Here is an 18,649-nt window from a genome sequence, read left to right as displayed (position 1 = left end):
TTTTTTTTTCGTATTTACTCGTATTTTATTATTTTTTTTGTTTTTTTTTTTAATTTATTTAATACTTAATAATTCTTTGGTTTCCGGGCAAACATCCCCCTCCCCCCTCCCCTTCCTTATGGGTGTTCCCCTCCCAACCCTCCCCCCATTGCCGCCCTCCCCCCAACAGTCTAGTTCACTGGGGGTTCAGTCTTAACAGGACCCAGGGCTTCCCCTTCCACTGGTGCTCTTACTAGGATATTCATTGAACAGCAAAGTTTTAACTTACTAATGATCTCAATATTCCATTGCTGTCAAAATATTTTATTAAAGTATAGGCAATTTTTTTCAAAGAAGAAATAATAAACCTCTACTAGGCACAGAGTAAAAGGCCGTCTGCTCAGAGGTGTTGGCTGGATAGAGCAAACTACCTCTGCAAGGCTCACTGCAAGTGCTCCCAAACCAAATTCGCCATGTCGATTTTGACCCAAACACCCTACATACACTGAAGCTGGCTACAGCAGACATCACTGCTTTTCACTACATCTGAATTCAGATGATACATTTCAGCAGAGAATTTCACATTTCAAACTTTAAAAGTACAGAAAGAGCTTCAAATCTCTAATTAAATAACTTCAACTTCATCCCATTAATAATTTCTGTAATTTTCTACAAAGGTTCTCAATAAAGGATCTGTCTGATGGACTTTCAAATGAGTCAGAAGTTAACCATTCAATTTCAAATATATTTTTGGCTTACAGATAGCCAACGTATTTATTAAGAGTTCTCTATAAACTTCATACAGACTACAAGGATTCAAGTGAGCTCCAGCCTTTCCATCCGCACACTAGAAGGCAGAACTGAGACACAGTAAGAGGGCTCAGATCTCCTCCTCTCCTTGCCTTGTAGGGAAGTCCCAGGATAAACAAAAATAACAAAGGTCAGGTGGAGGATTATGATGAGAGGGAAAGATAACTGAAGGAAATAAGGGAGAGAAGGCTAGAAAAGAGATAACTGCAAACCAAGTAGTGGGCAGTCTAATATCCAAAAGAAGGAAAATTGCCACAATAGAAATTATTTTAAAAGTCAGTCACAGAAGACCATACACTATAACTCCATTTGTAAGAAATATCTAAAATACCAAACTCATACAGATATAATGCAGATTAGCAATTGCTAGCAGGCTGAACCTAGAAGTAACGGAGAGTAATGTGCAAGGGTATTTCTTTTGTAGAAAAAGAAACTATTCCAAAATCCAACAGCAGGGTTCCACAAAACTGTGAACACACTGAAGAATTTTAAACTAGATACGTATCTAGTCACATGGGAATTACATCTTTAAAAGTTGGTATGTAAATATTAATAAATGTCAGTAAAATAATTTAAACCTCATAAAATTGATTATATACTTTGAAAAAAACTGAGTGCCCAGAATTCACTAGTAAAGCTTAACATAGTCTGTATCAGCAGAGCATTTTGCATGGACTGTAAAAGGATCTAAATTGGATTCTCCTTCCCACACGACGGGTAGGGGAAGTTCCTAGTTTCTAAACTCAAATATGAAAGAATGAATATATGTCCAAAATGTGAGAGGAAGGATACCTGCATCGAGACAAAGATGATACAAATAGAACTTTTTAAAACTCTCCTTTTAATATCTCATATTACCAACCCAGAGTTTCTAATGGAGCTTTTAGTTCCAAAAAAAAAAAAAAAAAAAAAACCCAAAAAAGCAGAGAAATGAACATCAAAATCTGGAGCTAAAACTTACACAGGCTTTCTGCTTTGAGTGACAGACAGAATATGCAGTAACCCACACACCAGAATCTTTCACTCTTACATCCTCATCAAGAGAACAAGGTGCTGAACTAACCAGTGCTGCCAAGATTTGAGCTGTGTTGTTGAAGTGCAGAATCCTATCATTTCCCTTATGACTTCCCACTCTTCCAAATCCACCTTTGGTTTGAAATGAGTATGTTCCAGTTCAAAGAGGTATGAGTACACAACTGAAAATACTGCAACCCAAGAAACCAAGTACGCCCTTGAAAATGACCCACAGATCAAGTCATCTCACAATTATTTCCCTGGTGTAAATAAATTAGAATCCTGAAAAGTAATATATTCAATTACTTCTATACAATATACTTATTCATAACTCAAGTGGCTTCAATTAAAATCATCCTCTTTGATTTTTACTTTGGCCTATAAAAATACCCCAAACCAGCAGCCAATTTCCTATCCCCTAGAGAATCAGACTCCTAGTGCACACATAGGGATCTCACAGCACTTCCTGCTGCCCTCTCTGCCTTTCCTTCTATCCCATCTATAGTACTTTGTGAGTCTGTTGACCCATAGCAGCTGCTACTCTAGGCAGGGACTCAGAGAGAAAGAAGAACTGTATCCTTCTTCCTATCCTTTATTCAGACCATCCCACCCCCACACACCCTCCCAGATCAACACTGGCCGACTGGAACCCGTCCTTCAGTCTAATCTCAGTCACTATCTGGTTGCAGATCCAAGTTCCCCTTGCTCTTCCTAGTCGCCCTTTCCAGCCTTTCCTTCCAGCCCATCTCTACTCCTCTGTGACTCCCTACTCATAAGCAGAGTAACTCTCTGCAAGGGACCCCACACCCACCACACTTGGCTGTGATTCAGAAATGGCATGACCTCTATTCTTGACTCGGACTAATACTGGACAACAACAACCAACAAACAGAATACTCATCCAGCAAATATATCTACACCAGATAATTGTATCAGACCCCAGGGTAAAACCACAAATAGCCAAGAGGACAAAATGCCTCACTCAGAATCCCTGAGTAAAGCAATTCAGCTGAAGCACAAGACAAAGACTTCTAAATCACAGCCATGAACTTGTTTAAAAACTTTAAGAAGGATATAAATAAATACCTTAGAGACCATGAAAATATAAACAGTACATAAACTAATAGAAAAATTTAAGGCATGAAAGAATTTACAAAAGAAATAGAATCACTCAAGAAATTGCAAACTGAAATAAAACTGGAGGTGAAAAGTCACGATGTCACAAAACCCTCAGAGGTAAGTTTCAGCAACAGATTAAAAGACATGGAAGAGAGAACTGAAGGTCTTAAAGAGAAAGTAGAAGGAACAAATATCTAGGGAAAGAAAATACTAAATCTATGGAAATCCAGGCACAAAACTTTCAGGAAATATGGAATACCATGAAAACACCAAACCTATACAGAAGAGGTGTAGAAGGCAGAGAAGAATCCCAGGACAAAAGACACAGAAGGCATTTCTAACAAAGTCACAGAGGAAAGTTTTCCCTAGCTAAAGAAAAGACACCTATCTAGGTACAATCTGCATGCAAATCACAAAGTAGACAGGGTCAAAAAGAACTTCCCCATGACACACAGAATCAAAACAGCAAATGAAAAAACAAAGACAGGATATTAAAAACTGCAAGGGAAAAGGAACAGTCATGTGAAAAGGCAGGGCCATTAGAGTAGCCCATTACATTTTAATGAAAGTTCTGATGACCAGAAGACTCTGGACCGCTGTTAACCAAGCTGAGAGGCCACGGATGCCAACACAGAATACTATGCAGTAAAACTATCAATCACAATCTATGGAAAAGAAAACAGTCTATGATAAAATCAAATTTAATCCACTCTGTTTACTAAATCAGCTCTACAGAAGGCATGAGGGCAAGAGAAACTTTCTCTCAAGAGAAAGTTTATAGCCAGAACCAAACAAATTCAGTACAGAATCCTATCAAACCTTAAAAACCAAGATTCCTCAAATTATTAAGCAAAACAAAAATTGAAGAAAATTTTCCTAAATCGTACAAAGTCACTATTACCTTGATACAAAACCACAGAAAAACTCCCTCACAAAAAAGAAAATTATAGACTAATATCCATTTTGAATAGAGATGCAAAATGTATCAATAAAATAGTTATAAGCTGAATAAGACTTATCCACCATAGTCAAGTTGGCTTACTTACTGCTGACAGGATTGCAAACTGGTTATATGCCTGACTGAAGTCAGTGTGGAAGTTCCTTAGAAATCTTAAAACCACTCTACCATTATATTCAGCTAAACCACTCTTGGGTATACCCAAAGGACTCTACATCTTACACCAAAGACACTACCCCATCCACGACACTCCAAAGACACTACCCCATCCACGACACTCCAAAGACACTACCCCATCCACGACACTCCAAAGACACTACCCCATCCACGACACTCCAAAGACACTACCCCATCCATGAACACTGTTGCTCTATTAATAACAATCAGAAACTAGAAACAGTCTAGGTGACCACCACTAATGAATGGATAATTCAAATGTGATAGATTTAAACAATGTATTATGCAGCCATTAAAAGAAATGGAAATTTCAGGTAAATTATCCTAAGTGAGGTAACCAGGACACAAAAACAAACACTGTGAGTCTTCTCTGATATTGGATGTTAGCCTTTATGTACATGTTTGTGTGTTTCAATCTAAAAGGCACAGAGTTTAGATAACTAATAAGGGATGGGAGTGGGGTGGGGGACATCCTCCAGAAAAGGAGGAAGAGAGCTGTGTAACAAAGATATGAAGAGGGAGTTAGAATGGGATAGAAGGGGAATGGATGTGCAGGCAAAGGAAGGAATGGGGGAGGGACGCTAACACGTAGTTTAGGACTTTTGAAAAAAAAATTTAAATGTACCCTCTTCAAGGATGGGCCGTGGAATCACAAAAGGAATCTCTTGCAGAGGCTCCATGGACTTGTGACCAGCACTAACAATTTTAATTTGCGGCAAACACAGGACAAGTGTTCCTGGAATGCTGGTTTGTCCATGGTACCAACTTCTTACTGTCCCGGGGATGTCACCAGAGACGATTGTACTTGGTGAAGGCAGGCTGTCATTTGGAATGAATACACAGCAAGACTGCACATCAAGCTAGAAAAGAAAAGCATAATTAAAATATTGAGGTCAAATCAAACTTACTTTTGAACTACTAATATTGTTACAATAAATAATAAAGTCAAAAATAGAACACATGCCCTCCATATGTCTTTATGAGTTATTTTACTTAAGAAATCTAAATGACAATCGGACAAGCATTGCTTCAAGCTATAAACCTTATCCAAGCACCCGGTGACATGAGACGAAACATACAACTACCATTCACTACTTATCTTCAAGAATCATGACATGTGCTGGCAAATACAGAAGACACAGACTTCCTGCTTCTTCAGATCATGAGAGGATGTTAGCAGCAGCCAGAGAAGCCTATCAACTTTTTGTTTTGCTTTGGTTTGGGGGGCTTTGTTTGTTTGTTGAGACAGGGTTCTCTGTGTAGCCTTGGCTGTTCCAGAACTCTCTTTGAGCCCAGGCTGGCCTCAAACTCATAGAGATCCACCTGCCTCTGCCTCCCAAGTGCCGAGATTAGAGGCATGCTCACCACTTCCTGGAGACTTTTTATTTTTAATAGTGCTATTTCTATGCCCATTCAGGCCTTGTATTTAAAAATTAGAAACTAAAATAGATGAACACATACTTAAAATACACAGTTCATAGCTCTGAACAATCACTAAAAGAATGTGTCTATGTAACAAATTCTGTGTATACACTCTATGGAGCAAAGTGTATATATACGCACACATGTGCCGTATGTATGACACATAATAATATGAAAAGTCTTAAAATTCAAAGTGCTTTGTCTCATTTTAGTCTTCAATTTATGATGTAAATTGTAATTTTACATGAAATGTTTAACTCTACTTAAAAATTTAAAATACTTACTTAACTCAGAAGAAATATAGTGCAATAGTGCCAAATATACCCCAAAACAAAACTCAATGATATCATTTTTTAGTAACTTAGAATCAGTGAAGATTAAGTTCTATTAGTCTTAGTTGACTCTTACAAAATAATATTCCATGTGTAGTCATAATAATGCCTCAAATTCTAACATAAATTATCATGTTAATCAAATATAAATTATTACTCAATAGTATTCTATTAAGATTGTGCAACAAAGATGTGATTTGAAGATATGATAAAACATGTATTGCTTAGTAAGTTTAGGGATATTTTAGGTAATTGTGTTAACAAGGAGACTGTGTTTTATAAGCGATAATGAAAGATAATGAAAGACAGTAATACCCTTATTTCAGGTTAATGTATTTCTAGTAAGAACATGGAATTCCACTTAGAGTTCCTTGATATAATACATAATTCACTGACATACAAATAAATAGCCCTGTTTGTACTGACTTCACACCTTTGGGTATGGACTACTGAAACTGGTGACAGAAAATGGCACTTGACCTTCTTTCTGCAAAGACAAATGCATATGATGTATCAACCGACTTCTATTAGTTCTACAACCTTACTTTGCAGCTTTCACAGTGGAAGTAGGCAAGAATTAAATAGCTTATGATCAGATCAAGATCACAACCTTCTTCACTGAGACACAATTCTAAATAGTCTTACATGTATCACTAGTACGTTTTAAATATTTAATATAATGTATTAATGAGGTTTAATTGTACAAGTTACAGTGGCAGAACAGAGTGATCTTTCTTTCCTAATTCAGGTTAAGAGACCAACATATAAATAAATATTGACATTTCACATAGATATTGATTATGTTAAAAATACTCTCAACATTGTGAGGTCATCAGTTTAATATGCTAAAATACGTGACCATATACACAAAGTCAGCCTTAGAAATAAAATTTTAATTGCACTGTGATTTCCCAAATCATCCAACATTCCACTCTTCTAACTTAAAAATCAATTATTTCATAGCATGGAAACAGTGAATAATGCACACATAATCAATAGAATACACATGTATGAGTCAGGTAAAACTCTAAGAAGTTAGTTTTCTAAAATATGGTATTTATGATAAGGGCTTCTGTAGTGATTAGAATCTAAACAGACACACTACAAATTACTCAAAATTATTATGGAGAACACCATGTATTCTATACAGAGGTTATGACATGAATCTTTCCTACAGTTTTAGAATAACTGTGAGACTGTATGTCTAAACTGTGGTTGAATGTAAAATGATGAGTGATTTATATTATTGGGCATACGTGTGCAGCTGTAAATTCTGCAGGAGTGTAAGAACCTGACAATTCAAGGGAAAGAAAATGAAGTAATCTGCCAGTAAGACATCCTGAATTCGGGGGTCAGATTTTGTTCATGGAAACCACCTGGTTGGGACCCTCTGCACCACACCAAACACAAATGATCTTTAAAAACTACCCTATTCATTAATGCACTGCAGCTGCACTGTGTTACTCCAGTTTTCCATGGCAACATCCTTGCTGTTTCAAGGATCATGTTTCAGTTTTGGTAGCAACAAGCTCTTTTGCCAACACTGAACACATTCATGGGTGAAAGCAGGGAATTATTATAAATTCTTAAAGTAGAACCACCTCTATTTGATTCCTACTAGGTTGAGGGCTATGTGCTTAGATATCAGATAGAAAGGATAAACCAATAAAGTTAAAAAAAAGTTGGGTATTCATATTTTAGCAAATGAAATTACTGCAATGTATTCTTTTTCTTAAGCATCAAGTTTAAGTGCCTTTGAAAAAAACCCAGGCCTGGTGTTTCCCAGCTCTGTAGGTCAGATTGCAAAATCAAAAGCCCGCTCTTTTCTAGTGAGAGACAGAGAGAGAATAGGTCTAGACATGAGAAGTGGGGAAAACCTGGGAGGAGTAGAGGGAAGGAAATATGTAATCAGGATATAGCATATGAGAAAAAAATCCAATTCAAAACAAGGAAAAAATGAACTGATATTTGTGATTTATTTGCTATATTTAAGTATGAGGGCAACTCATTTAAAGAGAAGTATTTACACATTAATCTGAAAAATCTTAGCTAGTCACTTGCTATATCATGAAATACTTCATATGTAAATCCTTTCTAATGCTGTTCTAGGTGCTTTTAAAATGGCAACTGCCTCATAGGCCCAGATAATATGTCCCCACATTTGAAATAAAACTTTAGAAATAATTGTACTCATTTAAAAATACTAAAGAAGGAGATCTTCTCTTTGTTCTTTAAGAAACAATTTCAGGGCTGGAGACATGGTTCAGCAGTTAAAAGTACTGGCTGCTCTTCCAGAAGTCCTGAGTTCAATTCCCAGCACCCACATGAAGGCTCACAACCATCTGTAATGGGATCCAATGTGCCCTTTTGGTGTGTTTGAAGACAGCAACAGTGTGCTCACATAAATAAATGAATGAATAAATAGCATTTATAAATACTATTTATTTAATATAAAATTTCAAATTAAAGGAAAAAACAGCCTGTCACTGAAAATGACTTCCTTCCTGTGTTTTCATCTGTGCACTCTTTCACATCTACAAGGATGTGAACTGAAACTCAAGGAACACAGTGGCAAAAGAAATAGGCCTGCCATGAAAAAGATTACACTAAAGACTGAGAAAGCACTGACAGAGAACTTATTGGTATGTGAGACTCTCTAGACTTGAAACGAATAAATAAAAAAATGAATTACTTCATAATTTCAGAGAATTCCCCAATATTACAAGACTTTCAGCAGAACGTTACCTATAAGGCAATCCTGTTGCTACTGCATGTGTGCTACAGCATGTAACTCAGTTCCTAGCATTTACTAGGTATTCAATAAACAACTGCTAAATAAATGATAATTTTGCAACTAAAAATTAAAATAATTTCTTCATTTATACTGTTCACTGTTTTATTTTCCACAAAAGAAATCTATTAGGACAATTAATAAAATTGACTTAATGGTCATATAAGTTCAAATACAACTTTGTACATGTGATAGTCATTTTCCTCATAGAGGGGAAATACAACATTGACAGAAAGATGGATGATGCTCTCAACTAAACGTTTTCCAAATAAACACGGAGTATCTGCAAAACTATTTGACTTGAAGTATTTAAGAAGGTGTACATGGTCTAAACTCTTTACACTTTGGTTGTTTACCTGTGTTTTACCTGCATATTTGTGCAATAACAGAACAAAGACACAAAACTATAACCAACTTCATCTCTTGCTTATGTTATCAGTGTTATTTCTTATTTGAGGTCTCTACTGAGGTAATAAAGCACCATGGACAAGGCAACTTGTGGAGGAAAGGGTTTATTTTATTTCAGCTTATATCTCCCGGTCACTGTTCATCACTGAGAGAATTTAGGGAGGGAACTCAAGGCAGGAACCTGGAGGTAGGAGCTGAGGTAGAGGCCATGGAAGTTGTTCTCCACTGGTTTCTCATTTGGGCTTTCTTAACGCTCCCTAGTAAGCTGGTCCCTCTCACATCAAGAACCAATCCAGTGAATGTATCAGGCTAGCACACATGCCAACCTGGTGGAAGCATTTTCTCAACTGACGTTCCATCCTCCTAAATGACTCTGGCTTGCGTCAAGATGTCACAAAATCAGCCAGCATAGTGTGTCATGGATATATTTGCATATGGAATCTAAATATGACAAGTTTAAGTTTCAAATAAAAATAAAACAAATTCTCAAGGGGAAAACTTGAAATCTTCTATACTTTCCTCATTCAATCTTGATGGGAATGGTTGTAAATTACTAGAGTTGGATTTCAGACTTCTTGCTAAGAAGCTACCATGAAATGGCTGTAACTCTCTTAGTGCCTATAAATAGGAAGGTAGACCTCTATATAAAAATGTTAGTGTTGGGTTGGGGATTTGGCTCAGTGGCAGAGCGCTTGCCTAGGAAGCGCAAAGCCCTGGGTTCGGTCCCCAGCTCCGGAAAAAAAAAAAAAAGTTAGTGTTAAGTATAAAATTTCATAATCAATATACTGGATTTTCATCTGTCTGGGCTCAATGTTCACTCCTACTTGATACTGAGGATGAGTCAAGGAATTCTCTAGACACCAAGAGCTGCTATGATTTCATCTAAGGACAAAGCTGGGGTGAGTTCTCCAGGAGAGAAGTCAATTGCCCTAGCTTAACCGGCTTACAATGCTTTACTTGAGATAGTTTGATTGACAGGCTCATCAAAACAACACAAAAGTAGTTCTGTATATAATGGCAGAGTTCCACTGAAGGGATCAGAGACTCAGAAAACAAATCAAACTTTGAAATATCCTAGGACAACAACCTAAACCTCAATATACATGAGGAAACAGGTGAGCTCAGCAACAACAAAGACGACAATTTCCTTTCTTTGAGCTCCAGGACAGAGCATCTCAATTTCTGTGGCTGGATATAAAATTACCTCAAACAAATCAGTAGCCTTCCTTTATACAGATGATAAATGGGCCAAGAAAAAAATATTAGGAGAAAAAAACACCCTTCACAAGAGCCATAAAATACTTGGTGTACCTCTAACCAAACAAGTGAAAGATCTGTATAACAAGATCTTTGAGTCCCTGAAGAAAGAAACTGAAGATCTCAGAATTTTTATAATTTTATGCCATTGTTAATTATGTGCTTGCTGAATAAAATTTTAGCTTTTGAAAATATAAGATTATTGCTGATGATACTGGCCCTCAAGTTTTCAGATAAAGAAAAATGTCCAAGAGCAAATGAACCTAATATAATCTGTTAAAAGGTGCTCAAAAAATGTCTAAGTCAGTATGTACTGTTACAAAATAACCATTGTAAGGATACTTAAAAGTTCTGTTTGCTTCTAAAAAGATAAATAGTATATACTAAATATTATTAGTGCCTTTATACTTCATAAGTTTTTCTACCCAAAGTATGAAATAACATTGTCTTAACAAATATCAACTTTAGTCCCAAACTCAATTTTTCAAATATATTAACGTCTCAAAAATTTTACTAAAAAAAAATAATCTTTTGACGATTTTAAAATTATGATGTTCAGTTTTATCTGATAACAGTTTCAGAGTTTACTGTTTTACATTTTGATCAAAAATAACATCTTAGAAAACAGAAAATGCTTTTTTTTTTACAAACAGTATTTTAACTTAGATTTAAATGACTTAATTGGAATACATGTAATTTTCTCCCTAAAACTTATATATTAAGATCTGGAAATGTTTAAATACAGTAGTTCCATACCGGACCAGGAAAAGGGTACAGAAAATAAAATCCTACAGTAAGAAGCAAGATAATTTGTGAAATGAAATACTCACATGCAAATTAATATCCACTATACTTACTCAAAATGAGGAACCATAAAATACATGGTGCATTTCAAAGGGTGAGAGTAACAAACTTTATGTGATGTGAATTTCATCTAATTTCACATAAAACAAAAGAAGGAATAAAGACCACCGTGATGGTTTGTACATCCTCTGCCCAGGGAGTGGCATTATTAGGAGTGTGGGCCTGTTGCTGTAGGTTTGTCACTATAGGATGGGCATTAACACCCTCACCCTAGCAGCCTAGAAGTTAGTCTTCCACTAGCTGCCTTCAGCTAAAGACAAAGAACTCTTAGCTCCTCCTGCACTATGCCTGTCTGGACACTGCCATGATCCCACCATGCTGATAATGGACTGAACCTCTGAACCTGTAAGCCAGCTCCAATTAAATGTTGTCCTTATAAGAGTTGCCTTGGTCATGGTGTCTGTTCACAGCAGTAAAAATGCCAACTAAGACAGCTACCATTATCTGTATTGGCAGTGAAAGGAGAATAATGATGCTAGTAACACTGTATCATTATACAATGACAGTCACAATTACTATGAGACTGGTAAACTTGGAAATAACCTAACATGGCAATGGTATATTTCATAGCACAGATAAGCAATAGAAAGGTCAGAGTTAACATGTAAACTGACCATTACTCTTGGAAATTCAACACTTTCTGGACTTCCATGAACACTAATGAGACCCTAGCTGAAACAGCAACTCAAACTTCTGAAGTAGCAAATAAAAATATTCCTCGTTTCTCTGGCACTTTGTCAAAGTAACAGAATACTAAGGAGCTGGGTTTCTGGGCAGAACAAGGCAGTGAATGCCCATAATGCTTATCCTGACATACTTCCATGCCTTTTTGAGTTTTCTAAATCTCTCAAGAGGTATTCCACATAAGATGTTTCCACATCAAGTCACTGTGTGTGCATGTGTACATGTGCACTCTATAAACTCATTTTCTAAGATTCTGTTAACACTTATAACAGAATTTTACTAGAAAAAATACACTTATACTAAAAAATTTAGTAACACAGAACAAAAGAAAAAAGGACATGTACTTCACAGACAGAAAGTTTATAAGTATCAATTGAAAGTAATTTTTTATAACAAGGTATAAATGAAAATCCAAAAAGGATATTACTATTAAGTTCTATTATATATGAAATGTAAAAAAAGTATGTCTTTCCTATTAGATTTTATAGTGCCAAACCTGCTCAAAAAAAAAAAAAATGCCAACTCCAAAATAGTGTGGGTTGAACAGATTGAGTTATACGCACTAAAAAGTAAAATAAATTATAATAAAATTTAGTATCCATAAACATATACCTAATGATAAATCTTTTGGATAATATTTTAAAAGGCAGTATTTAAATATGAGTTACTTTAACTTTAAAAATTTCAAACTATATACATTTTTATAAATTATGTATCATCATAAACTGTACCAATGGCCATGAGCAGAACTGTGGGAATACTGCCTGTAATAGCAAGTGCCTACAGTAAGCACAGCACCAGGGGACATGAGACACACTACAGCAATGTTGACAGAAAGATTGTGGCATTACTCAATATGCTAAAATTTTTACAGCATTATGCTAAGTAGAGTCATAACATTTCTAATGCTTAAATTTACCTGTAGTGTAAGACTCTTCACTGCGTTCCATAATATTGCAATAAATTCTTTCATTTTGTCTTCAGGACTTCTACATTCTTCATGAATGTGCATCACGGCCTTCACCGGAACTGACAGTGGTCTGGACTCTAAGTTTAGGAAGAGCTAATTAGCAACGTGTACACATTGTACTTTTCCATAGCTGCACTATAAGTATTTCTAAAGTGTCTTCTAATTCTGCTTAAAATTATCGCAGCTGCATGAGGTTATAAGTGCTCAATACTTGATTCATTCTGTGATTTTAGTGATCTTAGCTATCAGTTTAAGTCACTGCTGACTGAGAGGTTAACTTCTGGTGAATAGAAATGTTCTCTTCATTGATCACACGGGGAGGCATTTATTTTACAACATAAGCTGTAACTTTAGTTTTGTACAATAATCATCATCAAAAAGTGATAGAAAATGGGTCTTCCCATAAATTAAACTATCAAGTGCCAATGTCTTACTTCCAAAATTATTTATAAAAAAAATAATAAATACTAAAAATAGAAGTTCGATAAATAGCAAAATATAACAAATAGCAAATAAAAATATTTTATAACAAAAATCAAAATATACGAAAGGCTTGTTATAGTAAGAAAAATTGATATTCTGCTGTTAATACAAATTTGGTTCATTGACAAGAACTACCGAATTTCAAAACTTTTATAAGATTTCACTAATTACGTTAAGCTATTTAATAATTTCTAATAATATGCAAATTATATATTTATCTTAATAAATTCATTTGTACTTATAGTGCTCATGATAATACAAATAATTAACTACATGCAAAAGAAAACAGGAAATGAAGGAAGGATGGGGAGAAGGAAGACCTGCTGACAGAGAAAAGAAGATGCTGAACAATTACGGCCTTCAGTGAAAGCTACAGTTCCACCATGGAAAATGAGGCCTGATAAAAGTACTTTCTGGTATCTTTTAAAGTGGAAATAAACAAAAATTTTGTGATAACAATTTAAATATATTTTCAAAGCAGTCTGTAACTTTTAGTGAGAACTTACATACTACATATACAAAATGTGCATGACACTGAGAAACAGTCCACGGCATGAATTATCGTAGAGGGTGAGTCGAAAGCTGGAACGTAAACAGGGCACAGTATTCCTACTGCGCACACTTGGACACACATTCCTCTATAATAATTACCTACTTTGATTTTCTTAACATGTAAGGAACTGTATACACAGTGGGACCGCTTCGCACAATAAAATGTTAACCTATACTTTGTTTCTATCAATTTAATTAAAATCTTTTTTTTACACTTTTTATTTTTATTTTATTTTTTAAATTTTTATTAGATATATTTCTTTTATTACATTTCAAATGTTAGTCCCCTTCCCAAAATCATTTTTTTCTTTTTTCTTTTTTTTTTTCGGGGCTGGGGACCAAACCCAGGGCCTTGTGCTTGCTAGGCAAGCGCTCTACCACTGAGCTAAATCCCCAACCCCAAATCATTTTTTTTTTTAAAGATTTATTTTGTGTGAGTACACTGTTGCTGTCTTTAGATACCAGAAGAGGGCGTCGGATCCCATTACAGATGGTTGTGAGCCAGCATGTGGTTGCTGGGAATTGAACTCAGGACCTCTGGAAGAGCAGTCAGTGCTCTTAACTGCTGAGCCATCTCTCCAGCCCTTTAAAATCATTTTTAAAGTGTGATTACAAAACATTTTCACAAAGGCTTACTGTAAATTTTTTTAAGGTACTGGAAAATATTACTGCTAATATAATGAGTACTATAGCTTGAAATAGATCCACTTAGAGAATGGTAGCATACCAAGTGCACTATTGACCATAAAACAGAACTACTGTCCAAGACAACTGAATGCTTCCTGTACATGCTGATATAGATGCAGTCCTCACGGGTTAAGTCCTCACATAATAAAAATTTAAAAAACGATACAGTCCTAAAAATCTGCCTGAAGCTTAGATTATGCAAGTAAGAAGAGCATAAAAACCATGTGGCTATTAAAAATATCAATGTTCACTATTTTGGTTGTACTATCTTCAATCTACCATATTTTCTAAAAGATAATGGCGCACCTTTGTGTCTTGTGCTTTGTCAAGTTCTTCCTTTTGAAATGTAAATACATTAAACATCCAATAAAAAAGATAACAAGTTCTATAATCCAGCATGTTTTATTAGCAGGATAAATATTCTGTATAAACCTCTGCTAGTCTGGAAGCACACTCATTACTGAAACCTTTACAATCCCTACTACCCCTAAAATGATCCACCATTATACCTGTTCACAGCCCAGAAGGAATGCATACATCCAGACGCATCAGGCTGCTAGATAGGGCAATTAATCACAAGGAGGTTAATTAACTTATTCCAAGTTACCTACAGAGAAGGTGGAAACAGAAACAGGAACTCTCCACACTAAGCACTCAGGGTTTATCCATTCAACCATTATGTTCACTTTCTGTTCTTCCTGTTACGCAAATGAGGCACAATGATGTTTTATTTAATTAAATGCATAAAGAATGCATCATTTCTATAGGACTACAAATAATTCTTAAAGTAATTTACTTTAAATTTATTCTTACTGGAGGTGTAAGTTACATTTGTCAGAGTGTAATGTTAAATATTTATTTTCTGTTTTAGCAGTTAATAAAGTAATTTTGAGACATTAAATTTTATTAGTTCAAAATAAAATAAACAATTGAATTTTAGGGATGAACTACTACTACTGATTATCACATTTAACTATGTGCTATGAAAAATGTACTGTACTGTAAACCAATTCAACCTAGTGAGTTAGCTGTAGCACCATTCATGCCATACAGCTGTTAGTTGTATGGTAAATATGATTAGAAAAAGTAATTTATTCATGCTCAGTAACAGTATGCAGGTTCACAAAAAGATAACAATGCTTATATTTCCCATCAAAATACTATTCATTTAAAATGTCAAAATATGAATAAGTCAGTCTTTGAAAATATTATGAACATACTGATTAATGACAAAAGCTTAAAAATTCATTAAATATATACAAAAAACTTTAACATGTCTGAAATTTATCTACAGCCTTTTCCCACCAAAGACCAAATTATTAGCTCTATCTCAACTGTCATTTCTTCTAAGAAATGGTCACTCATTTTCTCCTAGATTTGGTCTTTTGTAACTTGCCACATTTGTACATAATAGTACATAACATAGAATTCTTCATGGTGTCTGTCTGCAGTGACAGCAGAGCACAGTAATAAATTACAGCACATGGTAGTGGTTAATGTTAAAGATAAAATTTGGCTTGTGTCCCCCAACTCTTCTTATACTTCCACTACAAAGTAATCTTTCTGTATGCATTACATACAGTGAGATGAAATGAAGAAATGATGCAGGAGTGAATATGTCAGCAGCAGTGGGGAGAGGCCTCAGCTAGGAGGGTAGCTGAGTTTGTGCAGTCCGAGTTTGATTCCAAGAATTCACTTTAAGCCAGGCATGGTCATGTGTTTCCAATTCCACCATGGCAAGCAGAGATAGGGATCCCTGAGGTTCACTGGTCAGCCACCCTAGACTAACTGGGGACTTCCAGATCGGTGAGAGACCATGTCTCAAGTGGGTATCTTAAAAAAGGGTTCAGCATGGTGCTGGTGGTCCACGCCACCTTTAGTCCCAGTAGGCAGGAGGTGGAGGCAAGCAGATCTCTGAGTTCAAAGTGAGGTGCAGAAGAGCCAGGGATGCACAGAAGAACCCTGCCTCGAAAAACGAATGAGAGAGAGAGAGAGAGAGAGAGACAGAGACAGAGAGAGACAGAGAGACGGAGACAGAGAGACGGAGACAGAGAGATGGAGACAGAGAGACAGAGACAGAGAGACAGAGACAGAGGAGACAGAGAGACAGAGAGAGAGACAGAGAGACAGACAGAGAGAGACACAGAAACAGAGAGAGACAGAGAGACAGAGAGACAGACAGAGACAGACACACAGAAACAGAGAAAGAGAGAAAAAAGGATTCCAAGTTAAGCAGGTAGGGAAAAGATCTGCGAAGGGTTCAATATAAAGAAAGGCAGAAGTGATGTTAATTCTATTATAATCTTAAAAGATGAAGAAGTATTTGTTAAAAGTTCAAATATATACAACAAAAACAACAAACAAAGAAACAAAAATGGGCAACCCTTGAGGGACAAAACCCATGGTTGATATGTGCACGTAGAAATACACAAACTCATACATCCATCCATATACGGACATACCTAAAAAATTTTAGACTGCAAATTTACATCACAATTATTTTGCTATCAAATTTCAACCTGTTATTATACCAAAACATGCCTTTATCACGTTCAGACTGACCTGGAAATCTATTACCAATTAGTTATTTTGGAGGTTTGCAAAATAACTTCAGTTGCAAAATGGTTAACTCTTAAGTATCCCTTCAGTAGAGAAAAACGGGTAGAGAAAATAGTAACAGTCAATATCAAGTGGTTTATACTTTATATTAGAGAATCTCTTAACACTAAGGTTATGCTATTATCTCAAAGAATCAAAAAGCATTTGGTCAGCTGAAATAACTCAGGTCTCATAGCAAATATTTCTCAACATTAAGCCTTTCCTAGTCAAAGTCATGTCACCTATCAACTACAGTCCATAAAGAAGGAAGTGTCATCACGAGGATCCAACAGATGTGAGACATAGGCAAAACGTGAGGATGATTTCCAGTATGAAGAAAATACAATCCTCTAGCAATTTTTCTTGAAAGATGCACTTCTAACTATCCACTATATGTTTATGGGCCTCAACACAGATGTGATAAGAAGATAATATTCATTTCGCTGACGGGCATATGTATTTCCTTTATTTATTTTCTATCGCACTTTGTAACTAATATGTATCTTTACTGAAATCTCCCTATCAGTATATTTTGATTATTTTTAAGTAATGCACCTTTGTGTGAAGCACCTATTTATAGCTTATGCTTTCTTATTAGTGTATAACTGAGTATTGAGTTCAGGGCCTTTTGTACATGCTTGGCAAGTACTCTAGTACTGACACACACCTCCCACCCTTATTTTTACTTGGTATGTAAGTAATCAAAAAGAAATGTGCCCATTTCCATTTCTCTCCTATGCTAATGAGAAATAAGTTGTTGAATGTCTTACAACAAAGACAACATCATGACTCAACATAGTTCAATCATCTAAAAGAAAATTTGACAGATAAAGATTAGAAGCCTCTAGCAGTGGTTCTCAAACTTCCTAATGCTGCAAAACAAACCTTTAATATAGTTTCTCATGCTGTGATGATCCCAACCATAAAATAATTCTCATTGTTACTTCATAGCTATAACTTTGCCACTGTTAGAAATTACAATGTAAATATTTATGTTTTTCCCATGGCTTTTGACAACCTCTGTGAAAGGGTCATTTGATCCCCAAAGTGGTCATGACCCACATATTACAACCATTGATCTAAATAAGTTTTATAAATTCAGTCTGCTAAAACTGAATCTTAGAGAAGAAATATGTTAAGTCATATGTAATGTTTTATTGCTGCAAAGAGATTATTACCAAGACAATTCTTATAAAGGCAAATACTTAATCGGTGCTGGCTTAAAGTTTCAGAGGATTCATCCATTATCATCATGGTAGGAAGCATGTGGAACATCCAGACAGACAAGATGCTAGAGAAGAAGCTGAGAGTTCTACATCTGTATTCACAGTCAGGAGGTATAGCTTGAGCATAGGAATCTCAAAGCCCACTGACACATTTCCTTCAATAAGGCCACACTTCCATATGGCCAAGCATTCAAAAACATGGATCTATGGGGGCCAAAACTATTCCATCCACCAAAGGCAAACAGAGAAGATCAACTAAACATACCAAAAGGGAAGTCAAGGCTTAAAAAAAAAAGATTTATTTATTTAATGAATATG

The 18,649-nt window shown here is 35.6% G+C and overlaps 1 protein-coding gene across 12 annotated transcripts in view; it reads right to left on the bottom strand.

The window, feature by feature from the left end:
- The window catches only part of Vps13b (vacuolar protein sorting 13 homolog B), a 570,082-nt gene that overhangs the window by 326,663 nt on the left and 224,770 nt on the right, over positions 1-18,649 (bottom strand). For all 12 annotated transcript variants that reach the window (XM_087557395.1, XM_087557397.1, XM_087557399.1 and 9 more), the window contains 2 exons: positions 12,735-12,862; positions 4,683-4,917 (listed from right to left, as the gene is read on the bottom strand). In XM_087557395.1, coding sequence (XP_087413521.1) covers positions 4,683-4,917; positions 12,735-12,862 — 363 coding nt within the window. The remainder of the gene's footprint in view (positions 1-4,682; positions 4,918-12,734; positions 12,863-18,649) is intronic.

Source organism: Rattus norvegicus, chromosome 7, assembly GCF_021556685.1.
Source record: "Rattus norvegicus strain SHRSP/BbbUtx chromosome 7, alternate assembly SHRSP_T2T, whole genome shotgun sequence".
Lineage (NCBI taxonomy): Eukaryota > Metazoa > Chordata > Mammalia > Rodentia > Muridae > Rattus > Rattus norvegicus.
Note: the sequence above shows the minus strand (reverse complement) of the source record. Positions and strands in the feature narration are given on the sequence as shown.